At 36.9% G+C, this 23,337-nt stretch overlaps 1 protein-coding gene across 1 annotated transcript in view; it reads right to left on the bottom strand.

The window, feature by feature from the left end:
* htr2aa (5-hydroxytryptamine (serotonin) receptor 2A, genome duplicate a) overlaps positions 1–22,950 on the bottom strand; it is a 28,786-nt gene extending 5,836 nt beyond the window's left edge. The window contains exons 1-2 of the mRNA XM_042731186.1: positions 21,949–22,950; positions 1,651–1,851 (exon numbers count right to left, since the gene is read on the bottom strand). Coding sequence (XP_042587120.1) covers positions 1,651–1,851; positions 21,949–22,417 — 670 coding nt within the window. The 5' untranslated portion in view covers positions 22,418–22,950. The remainder of the gene's footprint in view (positions 1–1,650; positions 1,852–21,948) is intronic.
* Positions 22,951–23,337: the final 387 nt, after the last annotated feature.

The raw sequence follows: 23,337 nt of genomic DNA, 5'->3' as shown, positions 1-23,337 counted from the left end.
TAGATTAACCACTTTATTAGTGCAGATATTTTAGTTCTACATCGGTCAATATTGACTTTAGTTATACAGTATTGGCTTTGTATTATAAATGTGTTTCTTTAGACTGTTTTGGTTTTCTTTTTGCACTACTGTGATGTAAATGGCATTGTGGCATTCACTTTATTACATTTTCTGCTCATAACATCCCTTTCTGTCTTTCCTGCATGCAGCTCAAACTACAGGGCTGGTCTGAGGTCATTTTGAAGAATATCAGTGATATTTTAATGCAGAGCTGGGCATTTCTTTAACTTCCGGCACAGCAGAGGTGGATTTTTATTAAAACTAATAGATTTGTTTTTTTCTTTGTTTATATGAAGGTCACACTAAAACTTTTTTTTCCATGCTTTCATTCTTTTTTGCAACTTTTTAATACTTTAGACTTTTTTTCAATAGAAAGTCTCTTAATAAATAAACAAATATCTAAATTTTTAAACAAATTATTCTATACTTTTTATCAAAATTTTGTGTACTTGTTTACCAAGGCAACATTAAATGTGACATGATATGAAGAAAACACGAAAAATGAAGGTAAATATCACTTTTGAACAACATTTTTATTGAGAGCAAGCTTGAAAAGTGTAAAAAAAGAAAAAAAAGAAAAGTTATTTGTGTGTATTTTACGATCCGCGAAATGAAATTAGACTTAGCAAAGATGGAGCCATTTTATTTCACAAATGTTTAAAATGTCATTTCCACCAGAGTATGCTATTAAGCACAAGACATTATTTGAGATGTGGTGGAAATAACACATGCATGCTGGTATTATTCATGACTTCAGCATTCAATGACCCAGACCTGTAAAATTCATTAATTTTTAGCTTTCCATTATGCTATTTTTTCCCCCTCTTCTCAATTATTTCTTCCTTGTGGTGCTCCATTGACATAATCAGCAGGATACTGATGAAACTGGACTCACTACTGCAGGTTACATTGTTGCCTCTCAGCTGCAGTCTTTAATATAACTGAATATTGCTGTAATTTTACTTCTCATTCACAGATACCCAAATCTCTCCCCCAATCAGGTATTCAATCGCCTTTCCTCTGGTGAATGACAAAAGGCATGGAGGTTTATTAGCCACTGATTTCTCTAGTCCCAAAAGCAATTCAGATTCAAGTACACATAAACGCTTAAAGACCCTCTTTGGAACGCTCTTCGTTTTAGCAGCGGCTCTAAACAGCCAAGGTCATCTCAAGCCAATAAGGAACACTTTCTAAGATTTGCTGAAAGCAGAGTCAGTGGCTGATACCCCTTACGAAAAAGAAGTTTATTCAAGTGTGCTATTAGTATACTTCTTTTAAACTAAAAATAGGAAAGTATGCTTTTAGATTACTTTTTATTTACTTCTCAGAAATGGGCTTTATGTACTTCTCAGAAATATACTTAAAATGACATTTAAGTATACTTGACTTATACTTACAAAAAGTCTAAATATACTTGAACTTTACTTAAGTATACTTAATAAAATAAACTTGAAGTATACTACTTTTTGGTAAGGGACGGTCTAATTAGATCAGAGTCATGACATTCTGTTCACAACAGTCTAATAATAATGGCTTCACGTCACACTACAGCACGGTGTCGTGGCTGCATGCTGATGGAATCAGGTGTACCTGCTGAGATGGTCCAGACGGCTGTGATCTTGGCCCGGGCACGGGAGCGTGAGTTTGACCGATTGTGTCGGATGGGGTTACGGATGGCCACATAACGGTCCAGCGAGATAGCGCACAGGTGCATGATGGAGGCGGTGGAAAAGAGAACATCCAAGTAGATCCACATGGGACACAGTGATGCAGGGAGGGGCCAGGAGTAACCTGAAGAAGAGACAGAATTCAGAGGATCAGGCCCAAGGAATAAAACTGACAGCAAAAGCCTTAAAAGTACTGACTTTCCTCCGTTACATGCTAATGGACCCTGTGAGATAATTTAATGGGCTTATTCCACTAGGCTCAACTGAGTGATTTCACTGGAAGGCATGAGTGTGTTGAGCTCTTGAGAACAGGACAAGAGCTTAATGATCACTGACAGTGTTTTCAGTTGACATGCTGATGAAAAACAGTTTAATTTCTACAACACTATATCCATCCATCCATCAGTGAGTACAAAAATGTCTCTTGTATGGCATTGTTGTGAAAACTCCTTTTATTTTAAGAGTGTAGTATTCCATCCATCCATCCATTAGGGCTGGGCAATAAACAATATCATATCGCGATTGCAATAAAATTTATGTTGATAACGATAATAAGCTCTGGACATTTTTACTTAATATGGATTAATCTGACAGGCTGTCACACAGCAGATATAAAGGCGACAGAAGCCAGTCAGTGCATGTTACTAATAAGTCTGTATGTTCTGCATGTCTCTGTGTGAATGAATGGCACGGTTTCATCTGATACACATGTGACGCCCACTGTTTTCAGTGTCTTTGTCTCAATATATGAGGACATGAACACATTAACTTCATCTCCAGAGCTGCTCTGAGTCACCTCACCAGCTTTACACCATTTCATTTGAGAAAAAATAAAAATACCATCAAATACACACTAGGCCTCATTTATCAATCTAACGTAGAAATGTAGCAGATCCCTTTGCACAAATGAACTTATGACAGGGTTCACGTGTGATTCATCATGAAACATTCATATGTCGCCAATCTCATCGTACGAATGATCGTATGTTGATAATTGTGGTGGCTGAAAACAATCATCATTTAAATATCTTTCCCCTAAAAACACCCAGGTTTAGGAGCCTTGCCCCTAGAGTTTACGACACGGAGAAACAAAACCCGGTCAAAAAGATGAAGCAATCTCATGAAAGAAAAATTGATCTTATTCCAAAAACACCCATTAACCTGGGAACTGCAAACAGTTACATTGATGTATATGTATATTAAAACTGAAAAATCTTCACAACAACCCATCAAAGTAAAAGTCCGGTTTAATTTGAAAAAATTATGACAGAAATATATTACTTTTTTATATTAAAATATAATTCTCTAATAATAATATTATTATTTTTACGGAATACCATATAACCAAGGTATTTTACATTCATTTATACATTTCTGAAGTGCAGCATCTTGCTTGACAATAAAAATGCAAAGTTTTGTTGTAAATTAATTTCAGTTGATTGCATTTTAAAAGAGTGATGGAACTGAAAAGGTTTTATTAATTACATTTAACTGGACACATAAATAAATTTATATTGAATTATAAAACACAGAATTCAGAAATGGGGGGAAAAAAATCACGATTTTATGGGGCCCTAAATTAAAAGATATTTCACTCTGTGGAATTTAATTGTAAACAAATAAAGTTATGTTTATATTTATTCTCAAGGTCTAACAAACATTTGGAAAGTATTTCCTTCCCAAATAACAGTAAATCAATATTGTGTTAACTATCGATAATGTATGATATGGAAAAAATATTGTGATAATTTTTTTGGCCATAACGCTCGTCTGTCTGTCTGTCTGTCTGTCTGTCTGTCTGTATGTATGTATGCATGTATACCCACTGTGTCAGCCTGTCCTTCTTTCTATCTATCATGCAATCCATCCATCCAAGCACACTGAAGCCAATGATGAGGAGTTAGTTCAGTTCTGTGAGTGCAATAACGTCAGCTCACTCTGCTCTGTGCAGTCAGGCAGAAAATGACCATCCACCAAAGACTCATCAGTGAAACTGTAAAATTCAGTCTTAATACTTCCGAGCACTTTGTACAGAACATACACAGACACAAACTGTGAAGGGAGGAAATATTTAATTAATTATACATTTACAGCAATTTGCAGTTACTGTCAGGTACTTTCTTGTGAAAGGAGCGCTTTCACTAGATTTTTTTTTTTTTTTTGACAAAAGACTGAAATTAAGCACAAAGGCTAAGCCAAAAGAGCCAACACAAATTAAATGCCACAAAGAAAATAGTCTTTCAAGGGAAGAGGAAATGAGGTAGAAAAATATAGAGAACGAAATGGGTGAGAGGATAACAGGAGGAGGAGCTGAAGGAAATGGGATGCATGCAGAGAGAGGAAGTGAAGGGAAGAACGGTCATATGTGGATCAATGAATGTACAGCGCTTGTGTGCAAAAATATGATAAAGACCATCAATCACCAAAACAAAGATCACACATCACACACCCGAGTTTTAGAAACATCACTCTTCATCAGAATGCACTCAAGTTTGATATTGGATTGTACCTCAGCAGAGCCACAGTATTACTTTAGTTTCCCTGTGTGTGTTGTGTTTACTGTTTTTTTTCAAAGTGACAGAAAATCTGAGGTTTCCCTGCAGTTCAGTTCAACACTCAAAAACAGATTCCGTGAATTTCTCTGCAGAAGAAAATATCAGTTTGGGCTTCAGCTAAAATTTGGTCTGTGGTTTGATAAATGCATGCAGCAGCACAGGAGATAAACTACATTATCTTAGCTTTGAAAGGCTTCCATGCTCTCCTGCCTTCACTATCAGCTGAGGTATAAAAGATGTCTGGGTGACACACTAGCTAAAGATAGATGCGTTTTGAACATGAAATGCAGGCTGCCATCATCAAGGCTCAAATATAAACATATTTGGTAGCCATATGACAGTACACAGAATGAAACTATACTGGTAGCCTACTCTTTGTGAATATGGTCTGCTTTTTTAAAGCAAAGTTCGGATAAGGCCGAGACACACCTAGCCGGCAGTTGGCCATCATCGGGCCATCGGCAAGCGTCTGTCGGGCTATAGTTTGTTAGGTGTGTTCCATACGTATGCTCTCGTTGGGCTCATGTCAGCGGCAGTTTGCCTGATTGAACATGTTGAACCAGTGTTGGGGCCATCGGCGCAAGTGAGAACTCTGATTGGATGTTCAGTTTATGCTGGCCACATACTAGATGATTTTAAGCCTGATTTTTAGCCCGATTAGCACCCCCGAACGATCGGGAGGTGTGGTGCGATTTGAGGCTAGTTCCGAACGATTTTTTGTTTTCTGTTTTGTGGTGTCATTACAATTATTAAACTGCTCCTGATCAAGATGGAGCACCTGAAACTGTCTCCATGTCTGTGGTCTCCCATGGTTTTAGAATCGGTTAAGGTTTGAAAATCGTCTAGTGTGTGGCTAGCCTTAGCAAGTGCTCGAGAATTAAAGCGAAAGTGATGAAAACTAGTAAGTAAATGAAGGCGGCACAGACAAGAAGACTGTTCTAATGTTACATGATCCCTCCCAAACATTCCAATATGCAAATATTCAACATGAACCACTTAAAATGAAGAAAGTTATCAGCATAAATGATATTCAAAATGGTAAGCAAGTGCTGCTTTGTTTACGTTTAGTACATCTCCATTTATCTCGTATACCTTTGTTTCAGTTTCTACTTTTAAATGACGAATATATACTACTAATAGCTGCTGATATAGACAGTTAATTCCTCTCACACAGACGCAGAACGCACGTGTTTATTTTGCAGTCGGTGGTAGTCTGAGCAGTGTGTTCAAGCACAGTTTTTTGGTCCAGACACCAGTGGCGCAAAGCGACAACACCGTCGGCTTTTGTCGCCGCTAGTTCTTTGAAGTCAGCTTGGTGTGTCCTTGCCTAGATCTCAATTCCTGCATCTCGTCCTCCTGTTATCCTCTCACCCAAATAATTTATTTTTATTTATTTTTTATTTTTTTTATTTATCCTTTATTTAACCAGGAGAAGCCCATTGAGATTAAAAATCTCTTTTGCAAGGGAGACCTGGCCAAGATAGGCAGCTGAATTACATCACATCATTACATACGTACAAAGACACACACAAAAAAAAAATTAATCGAAACAGTTTGAAAGCCAATTATGCACTTACAATGAAATCTCAATTAAAAACATTGACATGTGAGGGAGTCCAACTCAAAACATCTCATTCTTAACTTAAAAACACTCAAAGGAATCAATTTACTAAGTTTTAAGTTGTTCTGCAGCAAATTCCATGTAAAGGGAGCAGAATAAACAAAGGCCTTTTTACCCAGCTCAGTACTGACATGTGGGACAGAAAACAAGACAACAGCCTGAGAACGGAGAGAGTAATGACCAGCACTTTTTTTCATAAGAAGTGAACATAAATAGGATGGAAGCACACCAAGAATAGCCTTATATATAAATATGTACCAATGACAAAGCCTCCGAGTGGCCAGAGCAGACCACCCTACACGAGAGTACAGCTCACAGTGGTGGCTGCGAGCTTTACAATTAGTAATAAATCTCAGCGATGCATGATAGGCTGCGTCAATCATTTGAAGGCATTGAGCAGATGAATGCATATATAATATATCACCATAGTCCAGCACAGATAAAAAAGTGGATGCCACTAACCGTTTTTTAACATTAAAAGAAAAACACAGCTTATTTCGAAAGTAAAAACCCAATTTTAGCCTCAACTTTCTCACTAGACAGTGAACATGAGGCTTAAATGACAGGCAATCATCAATAACAATACCAAGATACTTATAAGTTGTAACAGTCTGTATTTCACGTCCGTCAAGAGTAATCACTGAAGGAACATTCAGACGAAGCCAATCAGACGAAGAGCCCGTTTTTCTTGCTTTGGCCCAAGCTAAATTGCGGTCATGAAGAATATCTCCAAGCTCAGAGGAAAACCAGGGATTGTCCCGCCCCTTAACTCTGAATCTCTTTAGTGGGGCGTGTCTATTTATTACTTGCAAAAAACTATCCCGGAAAAAGATCCAGGCTGACTCCACATCGGGAATCAGCTCTATTCTACTCCAATCACAATTAAACAAATCATGGCAAAAGCCCTGTTCATTAATTTTTTTTTAAATTCCTCTTACATATTACGCGAGGTTTACATTTAGGCATCTTAGTATTTCTTACAGCAGCAACAACACAATGATCACTTAGGTCATTGCAAAAAATTTATATATATATATTTATATGTTTATTTATTTATTTTTGTTCAAAATCATAATTTGAACTGATATTAAACATAAAAATGTGTAAAAGTATTTTTATTTAATATTGAATTATTTTACATTAATTAAAAATGTTATTAATTTTAGCACATTTTAATGACCAAAAATGTAAAACCACATAATACTGTAATTAGACAGTATTAAAGGGTAAGTTCACTCAAAAATTAAAATTCTGTCATTCATTACTCACCCTCATGTTGTTCCAAATCCGTAAGACCTTCGTTCATCTTCGGAACACAAATTAAGATATTTTTGTAGGAATCTGAGAGCTCTCTAAACCCTCCTTAGACAGCAAGGATATTACCATGATCAATACACAGAAACGTAGCAAGGACATCGGTAAAATTGTGACATCAGTGGTTCAACTGTAATTTTACAAAGCTACGAGAATACTTTTTGTGTGAAAAAAAATAAATGACAATAATAATTAACATAAATAAAATAATTTTTTCAGCAATTTTACTCCCCAAGTTACCGTCTTATGTTAAATATTAACATAAATAACATAATTTATTCAGCAATTTTTCTCCCCGAGTTACCGTCTTCCACTATTTTGGCGAATACCCCAGAACGTAATCAGCGCAGTTTACGTTCAGTTTGACAGCGTGCACATTCTATTGCTTATATAATGGTCATATAGGTTGATCTTCTCAGCCCATTGATCAACATATTCAGAAGGTTAAGCACCTCATTTAAATGACTATTTATTGAAAGAAAAAGAAGAAAAAAGAGTTTCTGGCCTATTTTATACCCATTTAATGGAATTGCCTACAGCATGGGTTTGAAGAGAGAGAGGATCAGGGCTTATGATATGAAGAGATGAAGGTCTTTTTAGAGAATATTAAGATGTGGGGACTGTTTGATGTTGCGGTATGCATCATGGCACAAATAAAAATCAAAGTCTTGATGAAAGAAGCACAAACAGGAAAATATAGAAGTAAAGGAATAAAAGGTCAATCACTGGCAGGCAGAAGAGGTGCTTATGAATAGACTATAAGAGATGAAGAACGTCATCCATTTCTCCGCTCTGGGGCTTCTACCAGCTGTGGCTTTATTCAATAAAGCTCAAACAAGAGACGCCGCTTCAAAACCAGAGGCTAATTAATAATCCATTAATACAAAATGGCCGTGAACATGTGTGCGTGTTCTGTCTATTAGATACATGCATGTGTGTTTGTGCTCGTGACTGAAAGGGAAAGAGGAACAATGAAGGGCAGAGACTTGATCTAAAACCCTTCTGACAGTTTGTTTAATTGGAGTTGCTCATCGGTACAGACTCAGGGGATGCCCTAATTACTGAAGGCGTAATGTTTAATACTCAGACCTAACAAAAACCTGACAAATTCCCTCAAATCTGTAGAGTGTTTGTGCCTGTGCCTCAGAGAAAAGCCAAATGTTATCTGGTCAAGCAGGATAATAGCCGGATTTGGTTGAAGGACACCTTAAAAAGCAGTAAGTGTGTATGAGTCTGCATGTACCACATTTTTTGGACAAATATGAACCTAGAACTAAGCTAAATCTGGCTAAACCTCCATTTGGGAATGTTCTCATTTGTTAAAATTGTATAAAAATATAGTAAATTAAAGGGATAGTCATTCACCCTCGTGTCATCCAAAACCTGAATGACTTGTGGATCACAAAAGAAGATATTTTGAAGAATGTTGATAACTAAACTCTTTCTGTTCCCATTGACAAAAAACACAATGGAAGTTCATTGGAACCGAAACAAAGCAATCAGTCTACGGAACATGTTTGCAGAGCTTTTTATGCTATTACAGTGAATTTAACCATACAGCCTCTCTGAAAACATGAAGACACACACACATATGCACATCACCGCCTCCTTAAAAGCTTTGACTTTTGACCACAAGACCAAGATTTCAGCAGGCTAAATGAGAAATTTTAGCAAAGACTTGACTCTAGAGTGCCAGAACATTTTGAAATGCATTTCATGTAAGCATTGATTAGAGCCAGATTCCAGTGAAATGACCACTGAGGGTATGATTACATGCGTCACTGTGTGTCACCATGTCGAAAAAGAAAAAAAAAATTCTATGATATTTGCCTAAAGCAGGAAGGAATCTCACTGTAATGTCATGAGGAGTGTGTCTGTGGGTGCATTTGTGTCGGTGGAAGGATAATTACAATACCACTGGCTCACCCCCTTTTCCCTGACCCTTCCTGAACTCATCCTCTGCCTCGTTAAGCAGCCCTGAATCTATCAGACTAATTAATCACCCCTTCCTGTTCCTACACACACACACACACCTTTCTCACTACTCCACTCTGTCTTTTTACCTCTTGTTTGTCCAGCAAACAACTCAAAATGATGAGTTCCCACAAAAATAATTGCCATTGCCCTTATGACTAGCTGCATGTTTTAAACAATGATGATGCCTTAAGCATTCAGTAACCAGTGACTATCAAATAAAAAAAAAAAAAAAAAAAAAAAAAAAAAATAGCACATATAAATCTTAGATTATGTCTTTGAAGCAAAAATTTAATGTGGTGTCAAACCTGCCATCGTGATAGGATACAAGACACATAATGGTAAACATTATGAAATTATAATTTTTAAATATGCATTATTTATATATTACATTTTGAACTATTTATTATTCAACCTAGGCTCTGTGGAAAAAAGTGCCTGTGGCAACATTTCTAGAGAATCACATTATGTTGCTTCATGTGCATTTCATGACACTTTCAAAGTTAAATTTCTAGTCAGGGTCTCGAAAAGCTTATTCAGTTTTATCCTAAACAGATGAACGTCAATCTGGCAATGTTTTTACTTTGTTGATGTTGTTAGGTTTTTGCGTATCAGGTGTGGGCGATAATGACCAAAATATTTATATCACTGTATTTGTAATTTTATTTCACCATAATGATATATATCACAATACAGTTGTTTTTACTTTAAATAAGGTCTTTATGATATCAAAAATTTTGATACCATAGAAATGTCACAAGTCTTGTCACCAGTGTCAATATCACAAAAAACGAATAGCCTAAATGAAAAAAAAAAGAAAAAAAAAAAAAAAAAGAAAAAAAAAAAACTCAGGCTCACTGAAAGTAAACAGTCAGCAATTAAATAAGATTGTAAAAATTAATTACAAGCAATAGGACAAAAAAACCTACAGTAGAATAAATAAGTAAGAAATGCTACATTGTAACGTAATCAAATGTAGGCTATAAAAACTTTTGTTTGACTCCTAACCTTAAGGTTGTGGGTTCGAGTCTCGGGCCGGCAATACCATGAATACCCCAACTTCTCCCTGGGTACCGCAGCATAAATGGCTGCCCACTGCTCCGGGTGTGTGTTTGAAATTTTAATCCATGCTTTTATCACCACTCGTTTAGATTATTGTAATGCACTTTACACTGGTATTAGCAAATCACTTATGTCACGATTACAACTAGTCCAAAATGCAGCTGCTCGTCTTTTAACTGGAACTCGAAAATTTGACCATATCTCACCCATCCTCCAATCCCTCCACTGGCTCCCTGTGCACTTTCACACTGATTTTAAAATTCTTTTATTTGTTTTTAAATGTCTGCATGGTCTGGCCCCCCAGTACCTGTCAGATCTGCTCGTGCCTTACACCCCCCTTCGTTCGCTCCGGTCAGCTGGCCAGGCACTGCTGGTCGTCCCCAAGACTAAACGAAAATCCAGAGGTGACCGTGCGTTTGCCGTGGCAGCTCCGAGACTCTGGAATGAGCTGCCTTTGCACATCAGATTGATTGAGTCTCTTCCTGTTTTTAAATCCCATCTTAAGACTTATTTATTTTCTTTGGCTTTTACCTCCGTTTGAGGGTTGACTTTCTAGTTTTGTATTATTGTTGCATTTATTGTTATGTTCATCTGTTGTTTTATTATTTTTGTTGTGCTTCTGTTGTATGTTATTGTTTTTTTTTTTATAGACTGTGTTCAGCACTTTGGTCAACACTGTTGTTTTTAAGGTGCTTTATAAATAAAGGTGGATTGGATTGGATTGTGTTCACGGTGTGTGTGCGCACCTTGGATGGGTTAAATGTAGAGCAAGAATTCTGAGTATGGGTCACCATACTTGGCTGTATGTCACATCACTGTCACTTTATTAAAGTTACAAAAGTGCTTTATTCAAGGGCAGTGAGAGCTTTTCTTTCTTTTGTTGTTTGATTAACATGAATGACAGACAGCAGGAATATTAGACTGCTGTCACTTTAAGAGCTGCCTTGATCCAATATACTGTTACACCTGTTTTCTTTCTCAGCTGTTTGTTTTCACTTGAGACCTAAATTATTGTGTTTACTAGCAAGGACGGGAATTTTGATGCATACAAGTGTATGTATTTAACCGTTCACATAAAAATGCAAACATGTTCTTAACTACACCACATATCTGGATACATTTATAGTTATAACGGCATTATTTGATCTTTGTTTGATAAATAACTGCTCCCATGACCAACAGAAAAAATATATATTTGACAGCACTAACTGCAGCAGGCAAATAGCAGTGAGTTATTTTTAATAAAGCACAATCTGTAATCCTTATTTACATGGAAACGAGGCGTGTTTGTTCTGAAAAGAATGACAATGACCCAATTTAAATTCATTTTTGAATTTGAATACAATTTGAATGTGCTATTCCAGAACAGTTAGCGCATGAATAAACTGAACTGCAGGTGGTTAGTGAATAAGACGCAGGGATTTACACTGTAACAGCAGACGCAAAAGTGCTGCAGCTCACATTTAGGAAAGTGACGATTGCTATCCATATCCATCCAGAAGATATAACAACCCACCCCAGATCTATAATGCAGGTGTATGATCAATAGAGAATAGTTAAGCAGCCATTACTGATGTGGCACAGGTGTCAAGTGCTTAAAGTGGCCACGACCCTAATGAGAATGAAATGAAAGATATATTTCAGTGTCTACGCAGATGCTCGTCATTAGCCCTTCATGCTGCTCATTAAGTCACTCCACTCTTTTTAGTCGGTGAGCGCCGTGGCAACCTAGAGACCACCTGTGCCAGAGAACCATCAGTGCTGCATTAATGGCAGCTACTGAGCTTTGAGTGTTGCTCTGGAACACTCTATCGTCATGGTGACATGACGTGGCAGGGGATTATGCCTGAGCTCTGCTGTGGAGCCGTTTGGGAGATTGAGAGGTTTTAGAGAATCAGGGAGAAATTAGTGTCTGTGTGTATTCTGATCCCATTTATTTTGGCTTCCCTCACTGTCACTCCACCCGGATCTATGGAAAACAAACAGAAACAAATGAGGAACAATGAAGACCAAATATACAAGCATAGAAGAAAGACTACAGTATATCTGAAATTCTGACATAGCTAGGGCACAGTAATACAATACATGTACTGTATGTCATGTAATAAATATTAATTGAAAACTGGTATATTTATCACTATTAATTATCATTAACTATGGTATAGTAACAATAGCATGTGGCCTCTCATGGCTTTATTGCTTTATTTGCTTCACTCACATTGTATATTCAGTCATATCCAAACTGTTGTTTATTTAATCAGATTTTAATAATTTTTTTTTTTTTTTTTTATATCTCCCTTGCCTCCTATGAGATAATGGACACACAACCATGGCTATTCTTACCTGTTTGGATAATAGGTTAGAAACACGTGCTGCTATTTATAAAATGCCTCTGATTATCATTGGATTACTCAGTGCGCGCATCGTCACGGCACTATAACGTCATTCCTGACTCTCAATGGGAGTTCCTCTCAGATTTTATCACCCCTGCTGCTTCAGATGTGATCCCTCTCTCGTCACTTTCTTGATCTCTCTGTCATCTCCACTTGTTTGAAAGCACTTCAGCCTTTCTGCTCTCCTCTAAGAAAAGTGGAATCTGTCTTTATTTACAAGTGATTCAGTGGAAGTTTTAGTGGCGTTTCGTTGATCCTCATCACTGGTTCTCAGATATGTCTCTACGAAGACATTCCCTCAAATGATATGTGAAGATTGTGTCTATTAAATATCATCATAATTTGATGATCAAATGATAATAGCCAATCGTTAAAGAGCCAGTTCAGGTGGTTGGATTTCAGCAGTGGAGAGATGTTTTTTATGTCCCCAAGATGCAGAAACGTGGTGTGCAAATTGCATCCAGGTCTAATTTTGTGGGTGCATGTTTCCATAAATAAACAACACTATCAACAGTTGCAATTCGTTCTTTGTGGATTCCCCCATTACCGTTATAACCACTGATCTATAATATAGAACATAGTCATATATAGATCAGTGGTTATAACCCCTTTTCAATATTTTTTTATGGCTTTTTTTTTTTTTTATTATTAAAAAAAAAAAAAAAATTGTGTATAGTACAATAAAGAATTGACAGGGAATTGAAGTGGGTGGATATATAATGGATAGAAAATGACACTACTGTGTCGGCGCATGTGCATTATCTGCTAGGATGTGTCTTTAAGGGTTGGGACACATTAAACTGACACCAAATGCCACTGCCATTGTCAGCCCTTGGTTTTCTTCTTGTGGGTAATGAAAGAAAGAAACATAGAACGACAAGTGTCTATGCATTTCCTCTTTACTCTGACATTGTTTTGCTTTCGTCAGTTTCATTTTTTTTCTTGTGGGCTCATTCGCTAAGCTGAATATGATGCTCAAAAACCACTCAACATTGCCCTTGGGCTTGGTGTGTCTTGGAAAAATTATAATTTTGTCATCATTTACTCACTCTCATGTCATTCCAAACCTGTATAAGTTTTTTCTAATGTTGAACACAAAATATTTTGAAGAATTTTAAAGAACCAAACAGTTGTTGGTCCCCATTGACTTCCATAGTTGGGAAAGAAATACTATTTAAGTTAATGGGGACCATCAACTGATTTTTCAGCATTCTTCAAAATATTTTCTTTTATGTTCAACATATGAAAAAAAGTCATACAGATTTGGAACGACATGAGGGTGAGGAAATGATGACAAATTTTTCACTTTGGGGTGAACTATTCCTTTAAAGAGGTCATGAACTGCTTTTTGTTTTTTTTTTAACAGTTTTTTCTATTTTGTACTGTTCTCTGAGGTCCACTCTTATTATCAGGATCTTTGAATAAAAAAAAAACATAATTTAGAAGTAATACACTAATTTCTGTCCTGTTTTTAACCCCCCTCATCAGAATGCACTGTTTGAATAGATGTGGCGGATGGTAAAATCAGAAGTAGGGGTTGAACAAATTCATATTTTTAGAAGTCGACTTTTATGTGATGAAAGTCGAGTCGAAGTCGACTAGTCGCTAATGATGTCATTAATGGAAAAAAACGAGTCTGGAGAGAGCTGAGACTAGAACACCTTGTGGACAGCTATGGAATATGACACAGCGATGCCCACATGGCTATTGCTCATATAACAGCTCATTTTTATCAGTTCGTTTGTCTTTGGGTCATTATATTTCTCACAGATTTCTGCTCGTTCTAAATCAGATACAGATAAAGTAGCACAGTAAAGATTACATTCATATGAATGCATTAGTGAAAGCGATTGCATGTGTGAATGAATTCTACCTGGAAGCATCTCTCTACTAGTGAAACTGTGGGATCTAGTTATTAAGAAATATATGCTTGAACTTTTCAGTTTCTAAGTTATTTTATTGAGAAATCACAGAACAGTGTTTATACATTTCCACGCTGAATGATTCTGTGTGGGCGCGATCTGCGAGTGATGTACGCGCTACTGTCTGTAGCCTACAGTATGTGTGTGCATTACAGTGCACCAGTGCATTAGATTAGAACAGCAATTAACTTACCTGTACAATAAGATGTTTAAAACGTGCATTCTCCCATTCAATTTTGAGGATCCAGTAATATAATCAAACGTCTTGTGGAGCCTTTCAGATTATGCATTTATTTGTCATTTTAACTGTTTGGAAATGGAGTGTAAATGTGGAAGTCCTTCAAATATTTCTTATCCTGTTGCGCCCTCTATAGGACCAGCGACTAGTCGATGTCAAGCTTAAAGCGTCATGGAAGACCATTGAAGTCGACTAGTCAGTGCAACCCCTACTCAGAAGTAAATGCACACTGCTATGATTGGCTACAGTAACAGTTGTGTATGTTTGCCAGCCTACATCCTTCATAGATAGACGCTACAGTAATTAAGGTTAAAATGCATAAATACTCAGTACATACCAAATTATCTGTTTAACCGACAAAGCAATAGTGACCATGTAATAAAAACAGTTACTCACATTTGTGTTGCGACATTACTGTCGGATTCAATATAGTCGACACAGCATCGTCTTTTAGTTTCAATCTTTCTGAAAAGTGAACAAAGGATTGAGTTCTTACAGATGCGGTCTGGAACTTCATTAAACATTAAGTTTATCCACTCTTTCCTAACGTTGAGATCAGAAGGAAGGCAATGCAAACAATGTTTTTCCATAGCTTGGGACTGCAGAGTGTCTTGTTGTCTTCAGATCCATCTTTATCGTTTGATTTCTGCGTAGACTTGCATTCGCCTCTCGTTATTTACACTACGTGTGTGAATCGGTGGGCGGGGCTAAACAGGCAGTGATGTAGAAGCAGGCGTTGATATTCTTCTGCAGAGGCGGTGCTTATCCACAATATTACGTCATAAAGTGGTACATTCCACAAGCTGTCGTTTTGGCAGATTGGCTTCAATATAAGCTGTTTAGACTAATGAATATGTTTTGAGTTCTGAAACTTACAGGATGTTTTTATAGCACAATGACCTCCTATATGTCAAAAGATCAAGGGAATTTTGGTTTCTCAGTTAATGACCCCTTTAATGAAAGACATCTGTCCATGAGGAAATACCTTTTATCAAGTCTCACTGAATGTGTATACACTAAATTTGTTTACATATAATGTTCTTTATCAGAATATCTGTGTTAAAATACATTGTTCTGCAGTCTTGAACTGGGGGAGCAGCCCACAGTATTATAGTGATTAGCTTCTTTCCTCTCTGACTGCATGTGGCCATTGCTGGCACAGTACAGAGCAGCTGGCTGCTGAATCGACCCATTATCAATTCAAAGACACACTAATTATCATCTGATCAATCAGCTTATTCCAAACAAGACAATTTTTACATTTTCTTAAGAAAATGTAAGTGGTGTTTTCCCGTGCAAAACTTGCTCGTCACTATGCCAAGGAGTTGTGTTTGGTTGGCAGTGCATTGTTATGCAGATGCTAAGTTTTTCTGAGTGGCTGTTTTGGATGGTTGCTAGGTGATTGCTTATGATATTGTCTTTATGATATTCTTTTTTTCAATATTCATTTTATTTTCTGCCAGTCAAAACTGCTAATTCAGATTGCACACTTCTGAGCCACATGATACAAGCCATCATTCATGTCTGTAGCACAACTCATGCGGTTCAAGTGTTCCCGTGTAAATTATGCTTGATTACATCAAAGATTAATAAACAAAATTACAATTAATGTTAATGTTGATCAACATTAAAGGGGTCATATGATGCGATTTCAAATTTTCCTTTCTCTTTGGAGTGTTACAAGCTCTTGGTGCATAAAGAAGATCTGTAAAGTTGCAAATACTAAAGTCTCAAACCCAAAGAGATATTCTTTATAAAAGTCAACCACATACCCCTAAAACAGCTCTCTCTAACACACCCCCACATGTCTACGTCACGATGTGGGAAGATTTGCATAACACCGCATTTTTTTACACAGAGCCGTTGTTAAATGACAAGCTGCGCAAATCCATGCTGATAATGAACAGGTGTGCAAATTATGCAGAGCTGGGGGGTGCAAGGACTGGAATTGAGAACTGCTGGTGTAGAGTAGCACTTGTTGTTTGAACCTTAAACCGCATAAACACATTCAGTTACACCAAATACACAAAACAATGTTCTTTTTAGCAACATCATATGACCCCTTTAAAATGAAAAACTAAAATTGCACCAAAAAGGACCAATATTTGTAAAAATTTAATTTATTTTAACTCGCTTACTTTGAAACCCACTCAAGGGGCATGAAACAGATGTAAACTCCTACTGCTATGATTGGCTTACTTCATTGCACTGTATCCATGCCCTCAGAACTACTTTGCTCATTCACTGAAGCAGTGGTAATTTCGTTAAAGCTGAAGCAGTGTTAAATTCGTAAAACCTTTGCAAATTTTTTTAGTTTTTTTTTTTTGCTTTTATCGCATGACTAAAATGAGATGATGACGAAACGACACTAACACTGTGTCTACACCGGACGTGACAGTTGTCGCGCCGTGCTGTGCCGCAACAGCTAAAGTCTGTCTACACTGGATGTGACAAAGTGACGTTGAAAATCATTTGAAATTTGTGTCAATATGTCATAAATAGAACAAAGCACCAGTTTTCTGTTGGGGAATTGTCGTGTCGCGGTGCTCCGCATCCAGTGTAGACAGCATCACTGATTATAATGAGATCTATAGTGTGTTGCCACATCACGTCAGGTTAATAAACAATAACGATGACTATATCAACATGAAATATCGTTGACATTTAATAATACGAGACTAAAATTTTTTTAAAAAATAAAAACTAAAAACAATATATATTTGACTATATTGTTTGCGATTGTAGTTGCTGAATAAATGCACTTGTTTTAAAGGATTAGTTGACTTCCATAATAAAATTTACTCACTCCCATGTCATCCAAAATGTTCATGTCTTTCTTTCTTCCTTCAGTCAAAAGAAATTAAGGTTTTGAGGAAAAAATTCCAGGATTTTTCTCCATATATTGGACTTCAGTGGGGATCAACGGATTGAAAGTCCAAATTGCATTTTCAGTGTGGCTTTAAAGGGCTCTACCCGATCCCAGATGAGGAATAAGGGTCTCATTTAGCGAAATGATCTGTATTTTTTTAACCACAAATACTCGTCTTGCTCTAGCTTGACCACACACATGACGTAGTCATATTGGAATGTTAACGTGTGATATTGGCGGAAGTACCGACCCAATGTTTACAAGGCAAACGTGCAAAGAAAGTCAAACGGCCTTTAAAAAAAGGTAAAACAATGATGTTGGATGATTTTGAAGTTAGAGGAGAAAGTAAGATGGAGTTTCTCACACTACCCTAACTTTTTAAACCAAAGTACACCGCGCTAACCATTGAGCTAACCGTGCAACCTTTTCAAAATGATTACAAAATGCATGAAGTTGCACATGTGCATCACAGAGCTAGTGCAAAATGAGCAGTTGTGGTTAAAAAGTATATACATTATTCCTCAGCTTCAACCTGTTGGCCACCACTGAAGACTAATTTTAAAGACTAAAACTAAGTGAAAAATGTCTGACAAAATTAACACTATGTCTGTAAAGTTTAGCAGAGCCTTGCATGCAGAAGTCTCATCCACTCTGGACAATACAATGGAAATAATTTAGGGGTGCACAATAAATACAATAACTGGCTTTACTGATGAGATGCGCATTAATTATCGGCCAATATTTATCGTGCAACCCTATCGTGTCAGAGCATCTGATGGGGCAAGCCACTTTAAAATAGACGTGTTAATTTCAAAGCCCTTAATACAAAGCATATTTCATGTTTAGGACCAATTGGATTATGCACTTTCCCTGCAGCATCTCAAACAAAATCAAACTACTGTATATCAATATTTGTATTGCCTCATTCCATATCTTTATAAAAAATATATATATTTTAAAAACTCAATATGCCGCCCAACGCTATTTGCAATGCAATGCAACCTAAACATAACCAAATATCTATTTACAAATTACCGTTAGGAAATTTCTTAAAAGAAGACAATAGTAAAAAAATAGCAACATCTGAGGAAACACTGTGTTTGTGTATGCATGTGAGACCGCGAGAGAGAAAAAGAGAGAATGAAACCGAGAGAATGTGACTCAGCCATCAAACACAAGGACAAAGAGCTCAATCAAGCCAATTAATTTGGCAGAATGAATGTTCATAAAAATGCTAGAGCAAAAATATTGCCATTTTTCCTGAACAACAAAACCAAAAAAAAAAGCACAGCTAGCTAGGTGACGAAGACAAATTGCTCCATAAGTGTACAGGTAAAGTGCTGAGTATCTCCAGCATACAATGGATTTGAAAAGCATCGGTCCAGTATTTACGCAGCAGAAAATAATTACACTGTCTCTCAAAATTCTCCCTCAACATCATCTTTAATGGATTCTTTTGTCTGGGCATTTAACAGACAGATTTAGTAAGCAGCAGAGGTCATTCCACTCACACACACACCTTGAAATGTTAACAAGGTTTTAGCTGTAACATGTGACTCTGTCCGGAAACAGTGGCATTTATTCACATCCACAGTCTGACTAATAGTACCAATACTTCCCACAGCAAATACAGAGGGGATGGATGAGCAGAAGAGAGTCACAGAGAGAGATAGAAACAGTGAAGAGGGTGGCATGTTTCTCTCATGCACACTCTTGTGCGATCTTAACCTCTCTGTCTCTGAGTTCTTCAAAGCCGCTGCCTCGAGTCGGCACACAGACAGCAGCCTGAAATGCAGCGTGACAATGACATTTAACTGTCAAGCTCCATCAGAAAAACACATTTCTTCTTCCTACTTGAATAGTAAACATATTTTCAAACTCTATCATGAACGAAAATGAAATCATTTGTGCTAAACCATGCATTTTTCATGTGTTTGGACCCATTATAAAATACAGGGGCAATTAAATTAATCCACATTGTCATCCAGCAAACCATTCACATGAAAATAACCTCATCAGTGCATACAAGGCCACTAATGATCAATTAACACATCCACTTTAAGTACACAAATAGCAAATTACACAGAAATTAACATTTCCCCGATGAAACACGACAGATAATGAATCCAAGCCAAATTAACAGCACAATGTGGAATGATAAATAAACATGACCATAAATACACTAAAACCTTGAAAATTAAATATCAGAACAGTAAAAAACAACTAATCAGTGAACTAAAATTAAAAAAATGCAGTCAGAACAGTGGCAAGTTAAAAAAATTACCATGAAATGCCACAAATACTGCATGCTACAAAAGTCACTTCAAACAATGTGTATGTTAATACACCTTACTTTATGCAAGCAATGTTTCAAGAATAAAACAGGCATATAATTGGTTTAAATTTTACATGACTCAAGAAGTTATATAATTTGAAAAATGTGCATAACTTGATTTCTCTGACATGTTTATTTACCATATTATATAATATATCACAATTTAAAGGGTCACTGAAGTGTAAAGTTCTCTAGTCTAATCACGTCTGTCTCAAGGTAGTGACATTAACACAAATGTGTGCTAGGACTAGCTCATAGACATTTAAATGGAAATTATGTAACCGACTAGTCGACTACTGTGTTTATATGCAATCCATCTGAAATAATTCATTTGAATTAACCCACACACACACTCACACACACACACACACAAACATAAGCATTCACGTTATCAACATTAGCCAAAATAAAGTTTTAGGTTCTCCAAAACCAAAATACTCCAACACCTTGCTCATTTTCAAAGTGCATAGTCCACTGCAAAATCCAACATCTGTTAACAGGAGCAAAGAAAGAAAAGTTTCCTTACTTTAGCAAAGGAAAACCAGTCTCCTCTTAACTTATATCGAAATCCTCCGACATTCTTCTTTATAAATCTTCGTTTTGTACTTCTAATTAGTGGCCTATTGTATCTCCAGCTATACTGGTACAGTAAAAAGTGCACAGAATCAATATTTTGTTTAGACAGTATTTGTGGCAGTCGAGAGATCATGTTGCGAAATTGTTACGAAAGGTGTGCGTTTTTGCACCAATGCATTGTTAAAGGATCAGTGTGTCATGTAATATTCCCCTATAAAACTTTAACAGCAAATTAAAAAATTTTTAGAATTAGAATTAGAAAAAATTAGAAAAAATTCTGTAATTCATGAAATCAATACAACCTTTATTTAACTTTATTTAACACATCCTTACGGAAGTGTCAAAATGCTGAATCAATTCATTCACTTCTAACAGTGCTTAAAGGGAGCAACGTCATACACAGAGGGCGGAGCGTCACGTTATTAGGGGAAGTTCACAGGTCAATGAGTAACAAAGAAATACTGTAAATAAATGCATTCTGAGTCAGCAAAGTAAATTTTCTGAAGGTTCCAAAGCAAAATCACCCAGCAACATTACATCTTTTCCCCCACTTCTTTTCTTAGTAATCATTACTAGATTAATATAAGCTATTTTTTAATTTTATCTTTATTGTTATAAATAAGAACTGATGCAAAGAGAACAGAAGAACAAATATAACTTTATTTATCGATTAGTCTCACACAACATACCTACACAAGCTCCAATCATGTCAATTTTGTTGGCGATTGGATGGGGAATACCATAATAAACCACAAGATGGTTCAATGATTTTATGAGAATGTAATGTGTTTTTATGCTAATTTTGACAAAAACAAGTCACGAATGTGAAATGATCATGTTTGCGTTAAAAACAGCAGACCAAAAGCAAAAAATGTTTACGGTATACATATTTATACCATAAGATTTAATTATAAATGTAACGTTGTGCCATGCTTGTCAGTTGCCACCATCTGTGACATGATGTCAAATGACCCTTCTTGCTGAGGTCAAAGTTGATCAATCTGATCTAATCCATGTCCGACTTAGAGCACTGTTCCAGTCATTATTTTCAAGAAGGAGGTGGAAAAATCCTAAAGACTCCATCTTAAAAATTACAAAAACCAACCACAAAAATAAACCACACCCTTGAGTCAAACTTTTCCAGTGGAAACTCATGGCAGTAACTCTTTATATGGTTTCGATGCACTGGTTGGAAACTACTGCAACCTGACAGATACACACACCATGTCTCACAAAAACAAAAACACAAACACACAAACCACACATTACTGCTATTCAGAAACAGCAGTGTAAGTGAAAGCTCACATCCAAACATCACTGCCAACATAATAATTACTGCTGTCAAAATTGAAGCAGACTCACCATACACAATGGTCACCATGGAGACAGGCATGACCAGAAGTCCCAGAAGCATATCTGCCACTGCCAGTGACATGAGAAAGTAATTGGTGGCATTTTGCAGTTTTCGTTCCAGATTGACAGCCAATATTACTAAAATATTCCCGGTAACCGTAATAATGACCACAACCAAAATCAGTAGTGCAGCCCAGTTTTTCCGAAATAACTCCTCTTTGCTCGTCTCACCGTTGCACCTTTGCCATGACAGCGGTTCTGTTTTTTCACTGGAAGCGCTGCTGATGGATAAATTGGGAATGAGAGATGCTTCAGTGTCAGCCCAACTTCTGTTACAGCCAAACGAACTGTTAAGAACCACATTACCCAGCATGATGTCCGGACTCGGTGTCCAGTTGTCAGGGTCAAAGGGCATGAGGTTCAAAGAGGTGAAGACGCTTTTAGGCACAGGTTTTGAAATGTTGGCATGCAAGTTCATAATGTCTCTTATTAACGCTGCTAGACTCTCAAAGACAAAAGTTTGTTACCTCCCAAGTTCGGTTAGAGGTCATGTATCCTTCTTTTCTTCATAGCATCTTTGATCCAGCGATTGGGTCCAGAGGTTTGTTTCATTCTGTCCTCTTTGAAAACACTCCTGAAGTCTTCCTGCTACTCTTTTACTTTCACCAAAAAGCCTGAAAAATAGAAAATGCAAGGTGTAACAATGAAATGTTCCCATAATTCGTGCATTTCTGAAGGCGCAGAGTGTGTTGTGTCTGTTAAGTGAAGTCTTCTTGCTCTTCTCTGTTCTCGTTGTCAGAACACAACAGATTTTACGAGCTGGACGACCTGATAGTTGAGCGCACGCTCTCTCTCGTTCCCTCTCTCCGCTCTCTCTGGCTGTGTGCGGAGCTAGCAGATTCTGGTCCTCCTCAAGCCAGTGATCCTTCTGTTCAATCCAGCTGTGCTGAGAGAGTGAGGGAGAGAGAGACTGAAGTGTGAGTCAGGGGTTTACTGAAAGTTCCTCAGGTGTTTCCTCTTTCTTCTGCACCTGCGTCTGCAACTACCAAGACAAATCAGGGAGATTATTTAATGTGACAGGCGACACATACAGAAAATATGAATGATAAAAATAGGCAAGATTAGGAAAACATTTAGACAAAGATATTAGCACTATCTTACTACGAGAAGTCAGTCCTTTCATCCATTCATCATCCATCCTTCCATCTATATGTTCATCTATCCCTCTATCCATACATCTATATATCTATACGTATATTTTTATATGCAAATGTCTTATCTACCCCCATCAGTCCGTCCATCCATCCATCCATTCATCCATCTATTCAGTGATCATACATCTATATACAGTATCTACTATAAAAGTCTATCTATATATGCAAATGTCTTATTTATCCC

This window comes from Cyprinus carpio, chromosome B9 (assembly GCF_018340385.1).
Source record: "Cyprinus carpio isolate SPL01 chromosome B9, ASM1834038v1, whole genome shotgun sequence".
NCBI lineage: Eukaryota > Metazoa > Chordata > Actinopteri > Cypriniformes > Cyprinidae > Cyprinus > Cyprinus carpio.
The sequence above is the reverse complement of the archived record's forward strand: the minus strand, read 5'-3'. Positions and strand labels throughout refer to the sequence as shown.